Below are 19,390 nucleotides of genomic sequence, written 5' to 3'. Positions count from 1 at the left end.
GCCTGTGTGGGTTACAGGGGTGAGGAGGGAGACCTGCAGCCTGTGTGGGTTACAGGGGTGGGGCAGGGAGACCTGCAGCCTGTGTGGGTTACAGGGGTGGGGGGAGACCTGCAGCCTGTGTGGGTTACAGGGGTGAGGAGGGAGACCTGCAGCCTGTGTGGGTTACAGGGGTGGGGGGAGACCTGCAGCCTGTGTGGGTTACAGGGGTGAGGAGGGAGACCTGCAGCCTGTGTGGGTTACAGGGGTGAGGAGGGAGACCTGCAGCCTGTGTGGGTTACAGGGGTGAGGAGGGAGACCTGCAGCCTGTGTGGGTTACAGGGGTGGGGGGAGACCTGCAGCCTGTGTGGGTTACAGGGGTGATGAGGGAGACCTGCAGCCTGTGTGGGTTACAGGGGTGAGGAGGGAGACCTGCAGCCTGTGTGGGTTACAGAGGTGAGGAGGGAGACCTGCAGCCTGTGTGGGTTACAGGGGTGAGGGAGGCCTGCAGCCTGTGTGGGTTACAGGGGTGGGGCAGGGAGACCTGCAGCCTGTGTGGGTTACAGGGGTGGGGCAGGGAGACCTGCAGCCTGTGTGGGTTACAGGGGTGAGGGAGACCTGCAGCCTGTGTGGGTTACAGAGGTGAGGAGGGAGACCTGCAGCCTGTGTGGGTTACAGGGGTGGGGCAGGGAGACCTGCAGCCTGTGTGGGTTACAGGGGTGAGGAGGGAGACCTGCAGCCTGTGTGGGTTACAGGGGTGGGGCAGGGAGACCTGCAGCCTGTGTGGGTTACAGGGGTGAGGAGGGAGACCTGCAGCCTGTGTGGGTTACAGGGGTGAGGAGGGAGACCTGCAGCCTGTGTGGGTTACAGGGGTGAGGAGGGAGACCTGCAGCCTGTGTGGGTTACAGGGGTGGGGGGAGACCTGCAGCCTGTGTGGGTTACAGGGGTGATGAGGGAGACCTGCAGCCTGTGTGGGTTACAGGGGTGAGGAGGGAGACCTGCAGCCTGTGTGGGTTACAGAGGTGAGGAGGGAGACCTGCAGCCTGTGTGGGTTACAGGGGTGAGGGAGGCCTGCAGCCTGTGTGGGTTACAGGGGTGGGGCAGGGAGACCTGCAGCCTGTGTGGGTTACAGGGGTGGGGCAGGGAGACCTGCAGCCTGTGTGGGTTACAGGGGTGAGGGAGACCTGCAGCCTGTGTGGGTTACAGGGGTGGGGCAGGGAGACCTGCAGCCTGTGTGGGTTACAGGGGTGAGGAGGGAGACCTGCAGCCTGTGTGGGTTACAGGGGTGGGGCAGGGAGACCTGCAGCCTGTGTGGGTTACAGGGGTGGGGCAGGGAGACCTGCAGCCTGTGTGTGCTATGGGGAGAAACGCATTCAAGTGACGTAGCCTGCAAAGAATTATAGGGGCAACCCTTCCTACATTCCCAGCAGCCACCAGCAGCGTCCAGTCAAACTGTGTTATTTTCATGAGGTAATGCTTCTTCCCTTTAGGCTTTCCTCAGATCTCACTAAGACAACAGGATGCCAGGGTACCAATGACCTGGCCCTTTCCACCCCCGACACAAGTTACATCCTGGGGTCATGCTGCATGCTTTTATCAGGAGGTCTTTCTAGGAGTATCCCTATGAAATTCTGGCACACCAAAGGCTCGATTATCATTCAATATTCTCTACACAGAACGCACCACAGGAAACCAGAGCCAAGCGCTGAGAGGCTACTTCCTGGTCTCTTTGACAGCATGACCTGTAAAACTGTTCCTCATGTTCTGCTTGGGTAACCATCAAACATGAAGAAAACTGTGAGAAAGAAAGACCGTTCCGGTGGGTCAGGATCACTCCTGAGGGCTGAAGAGCTAAAGGTAGAAGGTTACTATTGAAGGTTAAGACACTTCCTGAGGGTGAAGCACCCCTCCTCAGGATGGAGGACGGCTCATGAAGGCAGAGGACCATGACAAGACAAGCTGCCAGGCTCACTGGCCTGTGTGGGTCCCTGTTCTGACTGCCCAGGCTCACTGACCTGTGTGGGTCCCTGTTCTGACCCCCCAGGCTCACTGGCCTGTGTTGGTCGCTGTTCTGACCCCCCAGGCTCACTGGCCTGTGTGGGTCCCTGTTCTGACCCCCCAGGCTCACTGGCCTGTGTGGGTCCCTGTTCTGACCCCCCAGGCTCACTGGCCTGTGTGGATCCCTGTTCTGACCCCCCAGGCTCACTGGCCTGTGTGGATCCCTGTTCTGACCTCCCAGGCTCACTGGCCTGTGTGGGTCTCTCCATTCTACTCTCCTGTTTATTCCTGATGGAACAGCAGCCTTGAATTATTTATGTTCACTTATTCCTATGATTTTAAAATTAAATATGTTCATAAAACTCCTCCACAGTGAGGTGGGATTTTAAAAAGCATGTCCAGTGTGTCCCCCGCCCCCAATAGTAGTTGATCTATAATTACTCTGAATGGAGTTATAGAAACTCAACTATTTTAGTAACTTGTGCAAAACAGAATTAAAATCATACCATATTCTGTGTGTACTGATTCCTGGAGAAGAGACTGAATTTGTTCTTTTACTTCATCTTCAGCATTCTGGACTTCTAAAATAATTACAAAACATAACAAAGTAACACTCAAGTATTAATGGGAAATTCCAAGTTAGATATGGCATTTGCACACATAGCAAGATGAACGCACTTGGCTAAGAGCTGTGTACTTTTTCCATTTCCATATGCCATTTGCTCCCCTACTTCGGCAAACAGGAGATACTTAAAATTGGCCTTAATTGCTCAGCAGATGTAAATACTTTCAAAGGGACCTTTTTTTTTTTTTTTTTTTGGTTTTTCGAGACAGGGTTTCTCTCTGTAGCTTTGCGCCTTTCCTGGAACTCACTTGGTAGCCCAGGCTGGCCTCGAACTCACAGAGATCCACCTGGCTCTGCCTCCCGAGTGCTGGGATTAAAGGCATGCGCCACCACCGCCCGGCTCAAAGGGACTTTTAAAGAAGAAACTAATTCAGCCATAGACTGTTTTTCCTTTAAAAAAAAAAAATGGTCTAAGAGCAAATGCTTTCAGTTTCCATAAAATGCCATTCACGTTAGAAGAAGGCAAGGACTAAGGTTTCATGAAAAGGGGTACTGGAAAAGACAGAATTCCACACAGACTAAACAAGGTGATAAGCACCTGCACTCCTGACAAGTCAGGAGAAGACCCCATTGGTGGAGTAAGCACCAGAGTGAGGAGAGATGGCCGACCCACAATCTGAAGCATGGGTGATAAGGAACACCCACCCTGTCAGCTTCAGAAACGTGTATCTGAAAGTCAGACCCCCAGGCTCAGATAAGTAGGACTTACAAAAGTGGACGTTAATGATGACATCCCACAACCCCGTTGTCCTTATCAGACTGTAACACAGATGTACCCCAACGTCACACAACAAAGAAGTTGTTGCTTCAAGGGCACTGTGAGGGTTTGACATAACCTAGACCTCATCTTGGGATCATCAGTGCTGCGTGTGAGAAATGCCGAGGACGGGAGTTACATCAAAGTACAGATCCTCGGTGACAGAATAAATTCACGCAGGGGAAGAAGTTTAACTTGTGTTACGCTAATTGCTTAATGAAACATTTCTAAAGCATAAAGATGTTTTCATTTCTGTGTCTCTGGGGATCCACATAGCTATCCTGGTATATTATACAAGGCCCTAGTCTCTCCCCTTCTTCCACTGCCTCCCAGGTTTGTGACAGTCTCCTCACTGGGGCCCATTCCACGCATGCTGAGAACAGCATCCAATGGGATCACACGAAGAGCTCTAGTGTGAGGTAGGGTGTGTTCTTCACTGACTTCCTAGACAGGAAAGCCGGAGCGGCACAGACTGAGAACTACAAAGCAGGTCCCACACTTTCCCAACTCATGTGTTACCAGCCCAAGCTCCGAATTCAGTCAGTACTCTCTGCCTCTTCGTCTCTGCTTCTATACATGTCTTTCTTCTTCCGTGGAGATGGTGCAGAGGCAGAAGCTAGACTACAACGGGTTAAAGCATGAACAAAAAGTAAAGCAAAGGGGTGATTCTACGAAGTGTGTTCTTTCAAAAGTGTGGTTACTACCGTGAACAGAGGGGCTGGGGCCGACGGGAGTCAAAGGCTTTATTTTACTGAGAGAGAAGTTCTACACTTGCCAAACAGATGGAAGGAGCCAGAGAAGGAAAAAAGAACTAAAGTCTCAACAAAAGGAGGACTGGGAGAGCATAATGCAATCTGAAAACACTCCCAAAAGGCTGAGGAGAATGACGGCTAGCAATAAACCAGTGGATCTGGTAACTCAAAAATTTGCAAAGAATCATATTAACAACAAAGAATGGGAAGCACATGGCATATCTCAGATCCAGTACTCACTTAAAAACCAGATTTTTTAAAATTACAAATAATATTTAGTACCAAAGTAAAATATTAAGTGTCAAATTCAAATATTTAATTTAAAAACCTTTACAAAAAAGCAGTATGGATTCTGGAGCCATATACCAATTCCACAGGTGTGAAAAGGAAACAATAAATTCTCCTAGGGTTCTGAAATGAACAAATAATAAAACTTAGACTAATATACTGTTCCTTGAAGGAATGAAGCAAAGGAAATCAAATAGATCAGCACAATTTGGGCTGTAAATGATTTCCAATAAACGTCATATCTAGCACTTCCAATAGAGGGCGCAATGAAACCATGAATTTTCTTAAGCACTGCAAAGAAAGACAAGTACTGAAGCTAACTGCAATCTACAATTATCATACCACAAGCAGAAAATGGTGGTAATAGATTAAAATTTTATGCACCAATTTATTAAAATACCGCAACATTTCCAAACTATGAGTCGAAGTCCCTTTATGAAAACACTACGACCTGATCTATGATGCCACAGGGAGGCAATCAGCACAACAAAGTCTAGGGAGGCTTTCGGTGTAGACAGGGCCCTGATATAAAAAGGATGGGAGCTCAGTATCCCTGCTGGATCCATTCTTGCGGCCAACGATGACGATGATTAGGTTGTGTACAGTCTGTGTCAGTTTTTACTTTGAATGTAGTGTGGGAAGAGTGGGGAACTAGAGTCAAGACACACGTGGCTTCTGCTGTACCTAACTGCATGGTCTTGGGCAATGCACAACCGTTGACCCCTTGGAATCTGGATTACAAAAATTAAAACAACCATGCATACGTTTTCATTACAAAATTACTATAATTTCAGAGGAAGAAATTGTAGCTCATTTTATAAACAATGTGAACACTGGGTTGGACACGGTGGCTTAGGTGTGGATACCTGCCGGCTAGGCGAGCTTGGAGTCTTCAGTGACACTTACCTGCCCCCTCGGGAGCCTGCTCCTCCAGCTCAGCCGGTGGCTTGGCCTCCTCCGGTGGGAATGTCTTCTCTGAAGTGGATCTTTCTTTAAGTCCTGCATTTTTTTATTCACAGTATTAACTGATGCTTCTTTAAAAATCATTTTTACATATTAAATCAGGAAAGTTAACTCTCAAACTTTTGACTAGTGGCACAAGGAATTCACACTTTCCCGTACTGTGTTTAAAACTCACAAGGGACTTCAGTTATCTGACTTTTTAAAAGGGCATTCATGAATAACGTATAACCACATCTGAACCTGCCAAAGAAGTTCCATTCCGTTTGAGTCCAAGCCCCTCTCCACATAAGAAGATAAGTACTTCCTAAGGAAGCGTTAAAACACTCCTGAATCTCAGCCTGAATCTGAATCTGAATCTGAGCACATTCTCTTCAGACTTGAATTTCCCTGTAATGTTTGATCCTTCTGGGAATACCAGAGTTTTAAATAAATCACATGGAACTCACTATTTACAATTTTCTTGAAGAACCACCTATAAGTAACCATATTGGTTTTTGTTTTTGTTTTCTGGAACTCACATGTATCCAAAAGTCCCTTGTTTAAAAAGCAAGAAAAAAAAAGACAGAGGAGCAAGTTAACATGAAAACTGATTTTAAAGCCGCATAATTACTAAGTTAGTGCTTTGATGTTTTACACGTGGAACATTAGATAAAACTTTAATTAGGTACAGCTGTTTAGGAAACAGGCGTGACCAGGAGTCCAATGCTGTTTGCTGAGCCCCGAGCTCCTCTGCCCTCACTGAGGACTGAGGAGCGTGGCTTCTGGGAAGGTGAGTGCACAGTGGTCCTCGGTGAAAGGTCAAGCCAGCGCTCCGCATTCTGGGAATCCTAAGCACCACTGCACAGCTAACGTCCATGTTTCCCTTATCTCAGCTCACGGAATTTTACATCTTTATTCTGCCTGGTTCTCCCATTCTTGTTTCTACTGCCTGACGACACTTGTGAAACCTTACAGACGCTGCAAAGGCAGCAGACAAGACCACGCACCACCGCCACACCCTACAAGTCGGATTTCACACCAGTTCACTTGCCAAGAGTGTGGATAGGGATGAAGACCTACAGCTCGCATCCACTTGAAATACAGGGTGGAAACTATCCTGCTTTCTGATTTAAATAACCTGCCCTTTCAATTCTCACCTGACAGCCTATCAGGAACCGTAAGTTGTGCTCAATCAGTGACGAAAAACTTCAGTCCGTAGACTCCAGGAATTTGTCTTTGCACTCAGCTGGCCCCAGCAGTTGCTACAGCAATGCCTGCTGAAGGGCTAGAGCACGCAGTGGGGTCCACCCGACTAGCGGGCTGATGCAGAGGCTCGGGGCAGGGCCGGAGGTGGGCACAGGGATGTGGGGGAGGAAGGAGGAGTGTGTCCATCCTGCTGTTCCCACTTCTGCAGTGCCCACCGTTTCTGTATTATAGGTAGTCTCCTGGGGTGGTACCGGTGTGTGCCGGGTGTCCTTGGACAGTTGCATTCTCAGAAGTGTCTCAGAGTGATGAAAGGTTACCGCCTCATTCTTCACTAACATACACTCCACTAGCTTTCAAACTGGCCTTCATTTGTGCACTGAGCAATGAAATCGTCCCCATCAAATGGCAGATACAACTGCCTGAAAGCCCATTCTTACCAAATTCGGAAAAGTCCATTTCATTTGAAAAAGAAAGAAACGCTGCAAAGGTTTGAAAGTTACCAGTAGACGTTCAAGAAAGAGCCAAGTTTCTGTAACATAACTAGGAGTCATTTGTCTTTATAATCCAAAGGATGAAAAACAGAAAATGTAACAAGAGACAGGAAAAGGATCCAGCAGGAAAATACTGCTCATTTCTACCCAAAGTACCAGTCAAATGCCATACCTACTGTAGCTGGTCAGCGCTATATCCGGAAGTGACATTAGCACAAATAAGCCTTATTATAAACTTCAAAGCAGTGAAAGACCATACACATCTCCTTCACTGGGCCCCTATAAACCTTCAACATTTAACAACGCAAGCCACACTAAAATGGCTTTAACAACCCAGGGAGAAGCACTGGCCCTGTACACTGTGGACTCCATCTTCCGCTTCACAAAACCAGAAACATAAACAACACGTGACCAACTCAGCGTCAAAGGATAGGGTTCTCGTTCGTCTGTTTCTGTTAAAGCTGGGTTCATTACTGAGAAGTACTAATGACGAAGGGCTAGGCTGGAATGGCAATGAACGTTTAAAGTTATATTCTGAAATGTCCTGAGTCTGTTGTTTAGTCTGCGTGGCTGCAGACAACAAAACCATAGTCCGCACTGCCTTGGGGAAGATCTGCCTCTCACTTAACAAGTCGGACAGAAGCAGGCTCGCTCTCGGCCCCCACCTTAGCCTCCACAGCAAGCGCACTCCCCGCTGCCAGCCTCTTCCAGACAAGCTATCTAGAAGCAAACGGACCGCCCGCCCTGCTGTGAGTCCTGAGGAACTCTCCCGCAGACAGTGGACCCCACTGCAGCTGCGCGCCATCACTATCCAGGTTTGAATGTTGCAGGCTGTAACAATGGTCGGACAGGATTGAAGAGTTTCCTCACAACACCTTGACTGCTGTTCTGTAGACTCACTAGACAAGTTAGGAAACTTTAAAATTTATGTTTATTAATAACTGTTTCTCTCATTTTAATTAAAAAAGCAAGAAGCCATCAAAAGTAAATGAAGCCATCATTTAAACCATTCATAGCATCCTTGACCACTGGACACAATTTTCCTGGGCCATTATTTACCTACTCTACTTTATTCTTTGCTGCCCAACCATGCCTGACCAGAATGAGGGCAAAATAATATATTTATCTCCATAAACATGTAATAGTTTCATACTTACCAAATGGCATATGTAGATTCATTAAACAAATATCAATCAGTTGTTAATGTGCAGAACTCTTCCATAGAAAGTGAATGTTCGAAATATAAGCCCTCCGGGAGAGAGAGAGAGAGAGAGAGAGAGAGAGAGAGAGAGAGAGAGAGAGAGAGAGTGTGTGTATGTGTGTGTGTGTGTGTGTGTGTGCAGTGTAAGCCCTCCAGGAGAGTGTGTGTGTAGTGCAAGCCCTCTGGGAGAGTGTGTGTGTGTGTAGTGCAAGCCCTCCAGGAGAGTGTGTGTGTGTGTGTGTGTGTGTGTGTGTGTGTGTGTGTGTGTGTGTGTGTGTGTGCAGTGTAAGCCCTCCGGGAGAAGGGACAAGTGGAAACACAGGAAACAGAAACTGTTGAGGTTAGGGGTGAGCAGATGTGGGTAAGAGGGCAATGTCAGGGAAAGGCTCAGCGACCAGATCTCAATGGACTTCCAAAGGTCAGAGGTCAGGGCCAGGAGCTACACTGCAATCCTCAGGCAACAGAAGAGCAGGCTTAGAAGCTTGAGTCATGGGACAGGGAAGGAAGGCAGGGTTTAAACACAGCGAATGCCCTAAGACACTATGTCTCTTGGGTCCAAGTCGAAGGAATCACCTTCCCTAAGAATCACACTGCCCCTCAGAATCGAGAAGAATTAGACCTAGGACCTCTACGATACCAAAAGCCACAGACGCTCAAGTCCCTTATGGAAATGGGACACTTCCTCCTGCACACTTCCCGTCACCTCTGGGTTATCGCTAACCACACCTTAACACAACAGAGATACTACATACATTTAAAAAGTATATTCAGTCTTCAGTTTACTAACACTATGGCATAGATGCTGATGGAAATTCTGATCTTACCCTCCAGGTCCCTCCAGCTAAGGTGACTTGTGAAGAGTCGGTGCACAGACAGTGGCTGCCCCACATGCCGATGTCCTAACAGTATAAATCAATACATCCCAAGAACAAGGCTGACCAGCACCATACCTGACAGATATTCTGAGAACTCAATACTCCAAAATGGCACACATGCTAATCAACCATGCTAGATTTTCTCCTTGTTCCTGCCTTGTATAATCAATAAACATGCATTTTAGTCAGTACACCAATGGTTTCAGAACTAAGGAAGATTCTCAGGCCACCAGAACCAAAAGCTATCCCTGATTAAAAAAAAGGGGGGGGGGGATCTCTTATTCAAGGGATCTTTACTAGACCCAGGATAGACAAAATTCAGAAAGAGGAAATGCATGTCACAAAAAAGTTCCTAACAGCATGAATTCAGGACCAGAAAGAGACTCCACAAGGCTTGGACAGAGGGGACTCTCTTAACATCATGGAAAGCATCATGGAACTAAAGGAGAGGCAACCACCCAGTGTGGAGGAGCTCTGATGGAGCTCTAAATTAAATGGGGGTGCACTTGGATCTCACCTCTAGCAACTGGTCCCAGACACATAAGAAAACGAAAAAACAGCATCCCTTAAGATTTGTAAAGATAGATCACTTAAATCCAGTAAAATTGTGGCTTTTTGCACCAATTTACTTTTTCACTTATTCAAAAAAGAAATCTACCCTACCCTTTGCACACAGTAATAGGAACAACTAAAAAAAATGCAGTTACTGGAGAATTTGCTTGGTTTTCCTTTTTTAAAAACTAACACTTTTCTCAAAGTCTCCAATGATGTTAAAATACCTAACAATTTTCAGCTTCCCTACTGTGTATATTCCCTTATTCAGCAAGCAAACCCTGGCTAGAGGCTGCTGGTTACTGGCCAGGTGCTGTGTGAATCAGTCTGAGAGCAAGGAGGAAGCAGGTGCTGGACATGGTGGCTGTGGCACGGTGCCCTGGGGTCCCACAGGGGGCCTTCTCAGCAGAGGGAACAGGAGCCACAGGAGCGGTAGCTGTCTATCCCAGCCCTTCCTGACTGCACAGCATTTCACTATGCAGACTCCACCCACCCAAGGCTCCAGGCTCCGCCATACTGCAGATTCCTGGGAGTGTGTGATGAGTGAGTCAGTGAGCGGGAAGTGCTGCCGCAGCCGTCCTTCAGTGGGTGGTTAGAAAATACCACTATCACAAAAACAAAAGCTTTATTTTAATAGAGCTCACAAATGTAAAGCTTTTGCAGAAAGTGGTATCTATGAAAAAAAATGAACCAAATCAAAATTAAAACTCAAGTGCATGTGGTTATGTCCTAGGACAAAATGAAAGGGTGAGGATATGTGACTGTAGTGTGCTGAGGATCTTCTTTCTCTCTGGTTTTCCATGACGGCTGGGGTAGCAGCACACGCCATCATCTCAGGTTAAGGTTAGATCAGAAGGCTGCAAAATCAAGGGCAGCCTGAGGCACAGTGAAGGTGACGGCCAACAAGGTAACTTAGTGAGATTCTGTCCCAAATAAGAACAGAAAGAACTAAGGACTAGCCTTTGTCAAGCACGTGGAAGGCCCTGCATTCAATCCCCCATACCTTGAAAAACAAAGAAAGAAATGTTTGTGAAAATATGTCTGCCATATAATACTCACCCTTCAGTTTCCTAAGAATAAAAATGTTCCCTTTGAATAGAGCAGGGGAAAATTGAAACACACTACTTGGTTGTACTTGTCATTGCACTGACATTCTCTTATAGTCTTTCACTGTCTAAAGTGCTGCAAGTCAAGGGTGAGACGGGATCTCTGTCCGATGGCTTCTTACAGTAAAATATCCACTCTGGCCAGTGCTGCTCAACTCTCTGTATTGGGGCAGAGGCAAAGAAGGAAGGAGGCAAGAACTGGAAACCAACCCAGAGCCTGCCTCTTGTAGCGCACTGGAAGGGCGGTGTGGAATCATGGCCTGCGGAGAGCCTCGCCTGCTTCCCTTAGAGGAATTTCCTTCCCAGGAACTAGTGTCCCTTCACCCACGCTATAACAGTGGGCACTGTACACAGGACAGGTCTCATCAACTGCGAAATCCTAGCCCCCATCCATAATAATTCACCTGACTGGAAGTACACATGATCCTGTCTGAGAAGGAAAACAATAATCAGGAAGGGGCCAGAGATGGGCACAGAGGCCCAAGGTTTTAGGAGCTAGATCTAGAACATCCACCCAAGCTCATACTCGTGACCTCACAGTGGTATGAGACATGAAAGCTTTCTGTCTATGTAAGCTACCTGGAATGGACTTACCACATCACCAAGAGAATCCAGGAGAACTTTCCTAAGTAACAGCAAACACCCAAATATGCTCCCAATTCCTGAAGAACAGTAACGAATAGCCTTTTCATGGTAACACAGTAACTGACCCATGCCTAACCAGGCGTTAGTGATTGAATCTGTTTTCATTGACAACCCCTAATGTGTATAAAGTTGCGTGGTGGAAAAATGTGTTCTGGGTACAAAACTTAGATTCTTTTCTACATGGCTGCCCGGAGGTCTCCATGGTACCATACAACTGGGATAATTTACTTCACTTTACTATTCTTCTTTCAAATCCTGTTTCCTTACTGCAGTTACACCATGTAGAGAGCTGAACATTCTCAGGCCTTACACATGTGGCATTCATTAGCATTTTCTCTTCCCCTCTTGAGCTCAGGAGAAAATATGGATCCAGCTGAACTCTTTATGGAGGCACTTGTCTCTCAGTCTGTTGACAGAAGACGGAATGGCAGCCATTGCTCCCATGCCTCTCACTTGAGCCCCTCACTGGATTCCGGGGGTCCACCAATCATCAGTGCTCTGCAGAGAAATACCTGGGGAGCCGAGAGCGTCGGCTGCTCACGCATGTGCAGCCTCCAGTGGGTCTCACAGCCACCCTGACACTGGGGTCACAACCAACCAACAAGTAAGAAAAACGACCACGGTCAACATGCATATTATGGTAAATTTAATCCACGGCACCAACTTTGAGAATATTAGGAGATGACGAAATAGATAAGAAGACCCACCCAGCATATGGAAAGTGACTACAGTTAACTTAATAATAAAATCATACTTGTGTATTGCCTTTCTCTTGTTGAGTGGAAACACCTAAAGGGGATTCTTATGCTCACAGCAATCAGTCAGCTGAGGGTAAAAATCTACGAGGAAAGGAGATCCTAACAAAGCAGGTTCTCTGTGAACTTCTAGAATTCACTCAGCTCTGCAGAGTAATACAAGCAGTTATGCTTACTGGTTTGTGTTTGATTAGACAACGGAAAATAACCACAAAGTAAAATGAAAAAAAAAAAAAAGATTACAGGTGACTTTAGACCTAATGAAATCCACCGAGGACACCACCGGCAGGCGAAGTATCAATGCTGCAATGCTTGGGGAAAATGTCATCTGGATGTTAGATAAGGGGGAAACGATTCTGAGAAACTGACATGCCTGAAATCATTTCTATAAAGCAATCTTTAAGGATATCTGTTCCTCAAATGTAACTGATCCCCAAGGTTATGATAAAGTTAATGAAATAATGTCCTCTCTTTTAATTTATAGCATTATCTCAGAAAATGTAAAATGTTAGGGATGTGACAAAAACCTAGACATTTAGTTTTGATTTTTCAAGTGTTTTCCCAAAACTCTTATGGCTGCCAGCTATGTAGAATCATAGGTTAGTTTTTGCTGACTTCTTTCGAGGGTAGCCTGAGGATTTTAATTATCTTCAGACAGCGACATGATGAAAAGCAATGACCAGGTGAACAGCAGCGGAGTGAGCCTGAGAGGGGAACAGAACGGAAGGCCGCTCTCACCACCAAGGCTTAGCGTGGGTTTTGGCTGACCTGTGCTTCTCAGCTGAACTCTGGGTGCTAATACACTGGACCAGACGGCATGGCAAGGAAATTCAGTGTAACCGTGTGCATCCTGGAGGGAAAGGAAAGACCGGCAGAGGAGAGCAGAGAAAGGGAGGATGAACAAAGTCCCAACTCCCAAACATCCCCCAAAAGGAAAGCGTTGCGTAACGCTTCAGTCTTTCTACGGGGTGCTATAATCCGCTTGTCCTGTGACCTCCACTGCTGTGAGCTCCTTCAATTCTTGAGTGCTGCTGTCCAGAGGAAGAAGTATTTCTAAATCTAGATCGGAAACAGCTCACAGCACCTCCCCAAGTACAAGTGATGCTCACCTGCTTATGCTGGTCATGTTTCCAAAACTCCCTCATTGCCTAGAACTTATTATTTCCATACTTTATACCCCCTTACCACTGAACTTCGAAACCAAGGTAAAATTAATAAAATGCCTCCATTAAATGCTTTGCCCTTCTCCAGCAAGGAGTGGGAGGAATCACTTGTAGGGAAAACATCATTTAATTGCTTGGAAGTAATTTCTTTAATTAAATTACCTATCTCAACAGAAAGATCTAGCATCAGGTTATGCTTTGAAGGCCCTGTAACTGTAACGCATGGGTAGGTTTCCTATTTCACTTATCCTGGCAAGTTCTCAGGTGTCCCAGAGGCCATTTCATGAGGGAATATGTTAAAAAGCTTTCTGTCACTCAATCATGCCCCACCCCAAATTCATATTTAAGTAGTTCACAAAAAATGTTTAGCAGATTCTCCTAAGGAGTATGTTCCTCCAGAACCCCACAGAAAACTAAAGACAATGTCTCTCAGGACTGTTGAAGTCTCCTTATCTGCCATGTGCTTGTATTTTATAAGAAATAAAATAGGCCAAATCTGCCGGGCCAAGATTTTGGAAACAGAAGTAGGAAGACTCTCTTACCACACATCTGAACTGTGGAATCCATCAACCTGAAGCTACAGTCAAAAGGGCCACAGACTCCCTGGTTTTGTGTATGTGCTTTGCTATTTGATGAAAACAAAACAAAAAACAAAAACACAAGATCCTGACTACCAACACGGAGAATCAAGTCATCACACTCTGAAATTCTTTGGGCCTAGTGTTTAGCCCAAGAATATAATAGAGATTTCGGTGTGTGTCTAGAAAGTCTCCTTTGTTGTGATTCACTTGTGTGAGCTGTGATTTCTCACAGCTTAATGTTTAGGTGTTCAAAAGTAGCAAAAGCTGCTGGCTTTTAAGAAAGAAAAGAAATGTTTGTTCAGAAAACATTTACGTTTACTCATATTCAGTTTTAGTACCTTTGAACTAGGCCAAAAAGTGTCTTATTTCTAAGCTCTTCATAGAAAAAAGTAAATTAATTTTAAAAATTAAAATCTTCTTGATAGCATTTTTTTATTCTGTCATCAGGTTAGTTTTATTTACTATTATTTTTGTTTGTTTGTTTGAGACAGGGTCTTAACATAGCCCAGGCTGGCCTATGTAGCCAAGGATGACCTCAAATTCCTGGTCCTTGTGCCTCCACTTCCAAAGTGTTGGGATTACAGCATGAGGCACCACGCCTGGCTCAGACTTTTTAATCAACACATAATCTAATGATAGATTTAAGCATCATGCACAGACCAGCACACACCATGTAGAAACATCTCTCTCATTAAGATTTACTTTATTAGCTGCTTATGTTGGGCTAAACTCTGACCTCAAACTTGTGGTTCTTTGGAAATGGTAAATAATCATGATACACCCATAAAAATATATGCCATCCAATCACAGCAACTGAAAAACAGTGTACCGTACAAATACCACAATGAAGTGAACTTCTGATGATTCAGAGTCGATGAAGCTGACATAAACAGATGCAGTTAGAAATGCTCTCCTTGATAAGACTTGAATTCTTGACAACATGCAGGACTCAGAATGGTGTGTCCGGTGGGGAGTGAACAAGGTTTTCTGGTTTTGTTTCATGTAATGGAAAGAAGGGGTGAAAACAGCGGGGAAGACAGGGAGGCTGGGGAGGGTGACTGAGGAGGTCTAGGGGGACAGGAAGTCACGAGACGGTTCTAAGGTGAGGACAGCTGAACCTGGACAGAAAGTGCAAGAGATGGAGGTAGAAGGGAGAGGGAACTTGAAAGGAGCCTGAGGGTGAACGAGGGAGGGAGGGAGGGGTTCCGGAGGCAGCCAGCCTGGGGCTGCTGGGAGAGCTGGGAGTGGAAAGAGCCTTCAGACAGGCAGGAAGGGGTAGGGCGGGAAGCCCTACCGAACTCAGGACCTCCCTGCACAGAAACCCTGCTCAAACCTTCCGAGTCTTACTCACTCCAATGGGAGTTCTTAATATATTAATAAAACCATTACAATTCACATTATACACATATTTAATCTGAATACATGGTCAATATAGCAATAAAAACAGAAGTTCTTACATTTTATAACATTTGCAAATTTTCATTTCTTTTTTAACTTAGAAGCATGACAAAGAATATTTGTTTCACAGAAGTTACTTATTGAGCACCAATAAACACATAAAACTAATATGTATCGTCCTCCCCAATCAGAGAAATCCCAATCTTCTCTGCCCTGTAGCAGCAAACCCGAGTCAAGACCATCACCGCTGTTGGGTGGTGATGGCAGTTCTTTCTTTCAGTTCTTTCTCTTCTGGTTACTTTCCTTTGCCACGTGAGCAAGCCCGGAAGGACTTCTTCCCTTCCGGTCGCCTTTGTCTCTGGAAGACACTTTACTAGGAACTGCCTTCGTCTCTGTCTCTGTTGCTTTTTTCCAGTTTTCCTTGGATTTAGCACTTCTGTCTGGGCTGGCTTTCTCCTTTTCTCTGTCTTTCTTACCTCTAGGAGATGCTTTCCGGGATGTATCTGGGTCACCCTTCTTCCCCTTCCGTTCATCCTCCTTCTTCCTCCCCCTGTTTCTCTCTTCACTCTTGCCAGGCACAGCCTTCTCTCTCTCCTTCTTAAGCTCTTCTTTGCTGGATTCTTTAGCTTTCAGGTTTCCCAATCAAAGGAAAAAATGTTTACTGATACTACCGAAATCCTCCAAGGGCACCTCAGAGGTAAAGCACTGTCTTGTCCCGACTCACTGGAAAGCTCTCATTCAGAAGTTAGTCTACTAGCTCAAACATTGTCTAAAAAGGTACATAAACCTCTATAAAATAGTAGCTATGAAAGGAATCCTGGGAATATCTCATCTTATCTTTCCAGGTTAAAATATAGTTTGACTTGTGTCAACACAGGCTGGCATGCAATATGAACAAAGTGAACCCATCCGTAAGGGCAGTGAAGAGCTAACTCCTAACTACACTGTCACAAGTAAAGGGATGAAGGTGCTGAGAAACTTGTTTTTATACAAAGATAATTACAATTTTCAGCTTGAACAAAGTGTTATGTCCTTAACAGTTAAGTTTATGGGCCTTGAAGGAAAAAAAAAGGTGCACAAATAAATTAAATATCATTTGATTCTTGGCAGCAAAAAAAAAAAAAATCAACATGTATACATTTTCAAATTTGTTATCTGTAACATTTATAATGGAAACTGAATATTTTTATGTTTACGGTCAACTTCACGTAATCAGTATTCCTTTAAGTACATCTTCCTGTTAATTTACGGAAGACCATACAAGCCAATGTACATGTCCTCCAGCACTTACGGAGAGAGTGAAGTAAAACAGGAAGTACAGGACTTCCAAAGCTCACATTAAATCCTGCTTTTCACAGCCAGGTGGTGGTGGTGGTGGTGGTGGTGGTGGTGGTGGTGGTGGTGGTGGTGGTGGTGGTGGTGGACCACGCCTTTAATCCCCGCACTCGGGAGGCAGAGCCAGGCAGATCTCTGTGAGTTCGAGGCCAGCCCGGGCTACCAAGTGAATCTCAGAAAAGGCTCAAAGCTACACAGAGAAACCCTGTCTCGAAAAATCAAAAAAAAAAAAAAAAAAACTGCTTTCACAATACTTTTTAAAGTTTAACTGAGCAGTTACGAAAGTTCACATTTCAATGCCTGCTTTCATCAGGAAATTATACGAGGTTCTTGCCATATACGCAGCATTTAAGCAGTCACAAATAAAATGAAAGGTCTAAATATTAAAATGTGAAAGATATCTGCCCTAACAAATTTATCTAAAATTCATATAATACGAAAGGCATTCAAGGTGAACTCTGGATGTGTGGTGCTCACAAAAGACAGTCTATCTGGAGTTTCCATTAACAAAAATTTCATTGACTCTGTAAAGATACAGCTTGAAATTCATACAGACCACCTGGCCGTCTGCATCTCACTTCACAGGCTTCAGAAAAGGCCCACACACTGCTATCAGGCCTTACTCTGTAGTGCACTTTTTAAAAATTAAACCTTTAATGCTTAAATTGTCTTGAGAGATCAGGAGAGGTAAAATTATAATTTACTGGCAATTTAGTTTAACATTGCTTACATGAGAATAAAATGATAAAAATTATTTTCTTCTTGGGAGTTATTTTGGTGAGATACGGGCTAAAAGCTAAAATTTCTCATCCTCATCCTCATTTGAAAACGTAAATTTAAAATCCTGCATATCCCATAGCAAAAGTCTTATATATCAATGACTTAAACATGCCAAAAGTTTACAAGTATGCCAAGCATTGCACGCAGAAACTGTCCAAATATTAAAAAAAAAAAAAAACCATGCATGTCTTCCATGCCCTTTCTTCTTAAAGAACATCATGGTTTACAAGTGAGGATACACAGGCAGTAATGATGCAGTGTTAGTCTACATACAATAGTACACAAAGATAGCAATTTTAATGCATTAGAATACCAAACACAGCAAATTCTACACCAGTAACTCAGTGCTCTATGTTATAAACCTAACTTTTAGTATTAGATCACACTATCTTTTATTGTGTTTTAGGACAGTATCCTTGTAGCCTACGAAGAAATTAAATCAATCGCTGATGGATTCATAATTGTACATTAATTTCAAAAATTCAGACCATGAAAGATTTAGGAAGCAAGGTAAAATCTGCATATATAAATTTAATAGGCGCATTCCAACAAATGTAGTCAGCTATTTTGATAAACTCTTAATCTACAAGCTATTAGAAAGATCTGATAACATGAAAAGGAAATTAATTACAATTGCTGGCTAGCTAGAGAAAGCAAAAGTCTTCAATTTAGTCTTCAAAAAGCTGTTCATAACACAGAACGCCCAAATCAAAAAGCGATATTATTAACTGTGGCTGCATTTCCATCAAGCATGAAGTTGATTCACTAGCGGCTGGTTGAAAAAACAGAAAATAATACCTTTAGCCTTAGTTTTCCTCTTGGCTAACCCACCAGGTTCTTCTGTTGGTATTTACAAGATAGAAAGGTTAGGAAGACAAAATGTTGAGGAAATTAAAAATCAGTACCTATAAATTAGTTTAAACTGATGTTTCTATGATACAAATTAAAGTACTTACATCTACCATTCAGAGGACAGTAAACAAACATCAGTCATAAAACAGTCTTAAGAGAAGGAATTATAACTAACCTATGGACCAGATAGCATCCTAACTGCACAGGTTGAGACTCTTTGGCTTTGCCACTGCCATGGCTGTCTCTGCACAGATGATCCATTCCCCTATGGCATCACCACTGCTATCCACAACAGCTATTCTGGTACAATTTTATTGAACAAGCACTGTTTTTCTCTATCATTTCAAATTTAATGTTTTAAAGTTACATAAGCAAACAATACATTATTATGTGAGTCCTATTAACTTGTTACTCTAAAATCTTTACAACCGTTTTCTACTTTCACTCTTGGGAAATCAGTTATGATAATGGGTTTCCTTTTCACCCTGTAACAAACATCAATACTATATGCTTTCAGCATACTCTCTTCCAACAGGAATGTACTTACATCTCAATTGATTTTCCTTTTCTATTTCCCACTCACATAAATGTTATTTTATATACACATGTTGGCAAGCTTTCTAAAGTGGTGTATCAAGTAGGAGACACAGTTCTTACCATGTGACGGGGAGGTTTTTAGAACTGATTACCCAACAGCTAAGTCAGGGAAGTATCAAGCAGAAGCCCCTAAACCATGCGGTTTACCCATACTAAACACTACAGTATCCGTCCTGTTTCCCCAAACTCCAACCACTCCGTGTATGGAATGGGGTGTTCTTATGTTGGTTTTGTTGTTCACTCCCTCCATTCTTAACTTCCTCCCCTTTCTCTGCTTGTAGTCAGCTGTGTCCATCAAATAAGATAGCCCAGCTGAGAATGGTCATTGTTCTGGAGAGGGGAGATCTGAGGATACCATGCCATTGGCTTCAATCAGGAGAAAAAGGATGAATGGAGGGAGGGAGGGAAGAGAGGAATGAAGGGAGGGAGGGAGGGAGGGAGGGAGGGAGGGAGGGAGGGAGGGAGGGAGGAGTGATTAGCTAACTGCTGTCTGTGGCTGTGGCTGTCACACACAG

General features: G+C 44.4%; 1 protein-coding gene across 21 annotated transcripts in view; it reads right to left on the bottom strand.

Moving 5' to 3' along the window:
* The window catches only part of Asph (aspartate beta-hydroxylase), a 230,008-nt gene that overhangs the window by 151,799 nt on the left and 58,819 nt on the right, over positions 1–19,390 (bottom strand). For 9 of the 21 annotated variants that reach the window (XM_042270857.2, XM_076563917.1, XM_076563922.1 and 6 more), the window contains 3 exons: positions 18,225–18,266; positions 5,303–5,395; positions 2,481–2,555 (listed from right to left, as the gene is read on the bottom strand). In XM_042270857.2, the coding sequence (XP_042126791.2) occupies positions 2,481–2,555; positions 5,303–5,395; positions 18,225–18,266 (210 nt within the window). Of the gene's footprint in view, positions 1–2,480; positions 2,556–5,302; positions 5,396–15,304; positions 15,938–18,224; positions 18,267–19,390 lie in introns of those variants that run through there. The other 12 variants (XM_042270860.2, XM_076563924.1, XM_042270859.2 and 9 more) reach the window with 4 other exon arrangements.

This window comes from Peromyscus maniculatus, chromosome 2 (assembly GCF_049852395.1).
Source record: "Peromyscus maniculatus bairdii isolate BWxNUB_F1_BW_parent chromosome 2, HU_Pman_BW_mat_3.1, whole genome shotgun sequence".
NCBI classification, from domain to species: Eukaryota; Metazoa; Chordata; class Mammalia; order Rodentia; family Cricetidae; genus Peromyscus; species Peromyscus maniculatus.
This window is presented reverse-complemented; position numbering and strand designations above follow the sequence as displayed.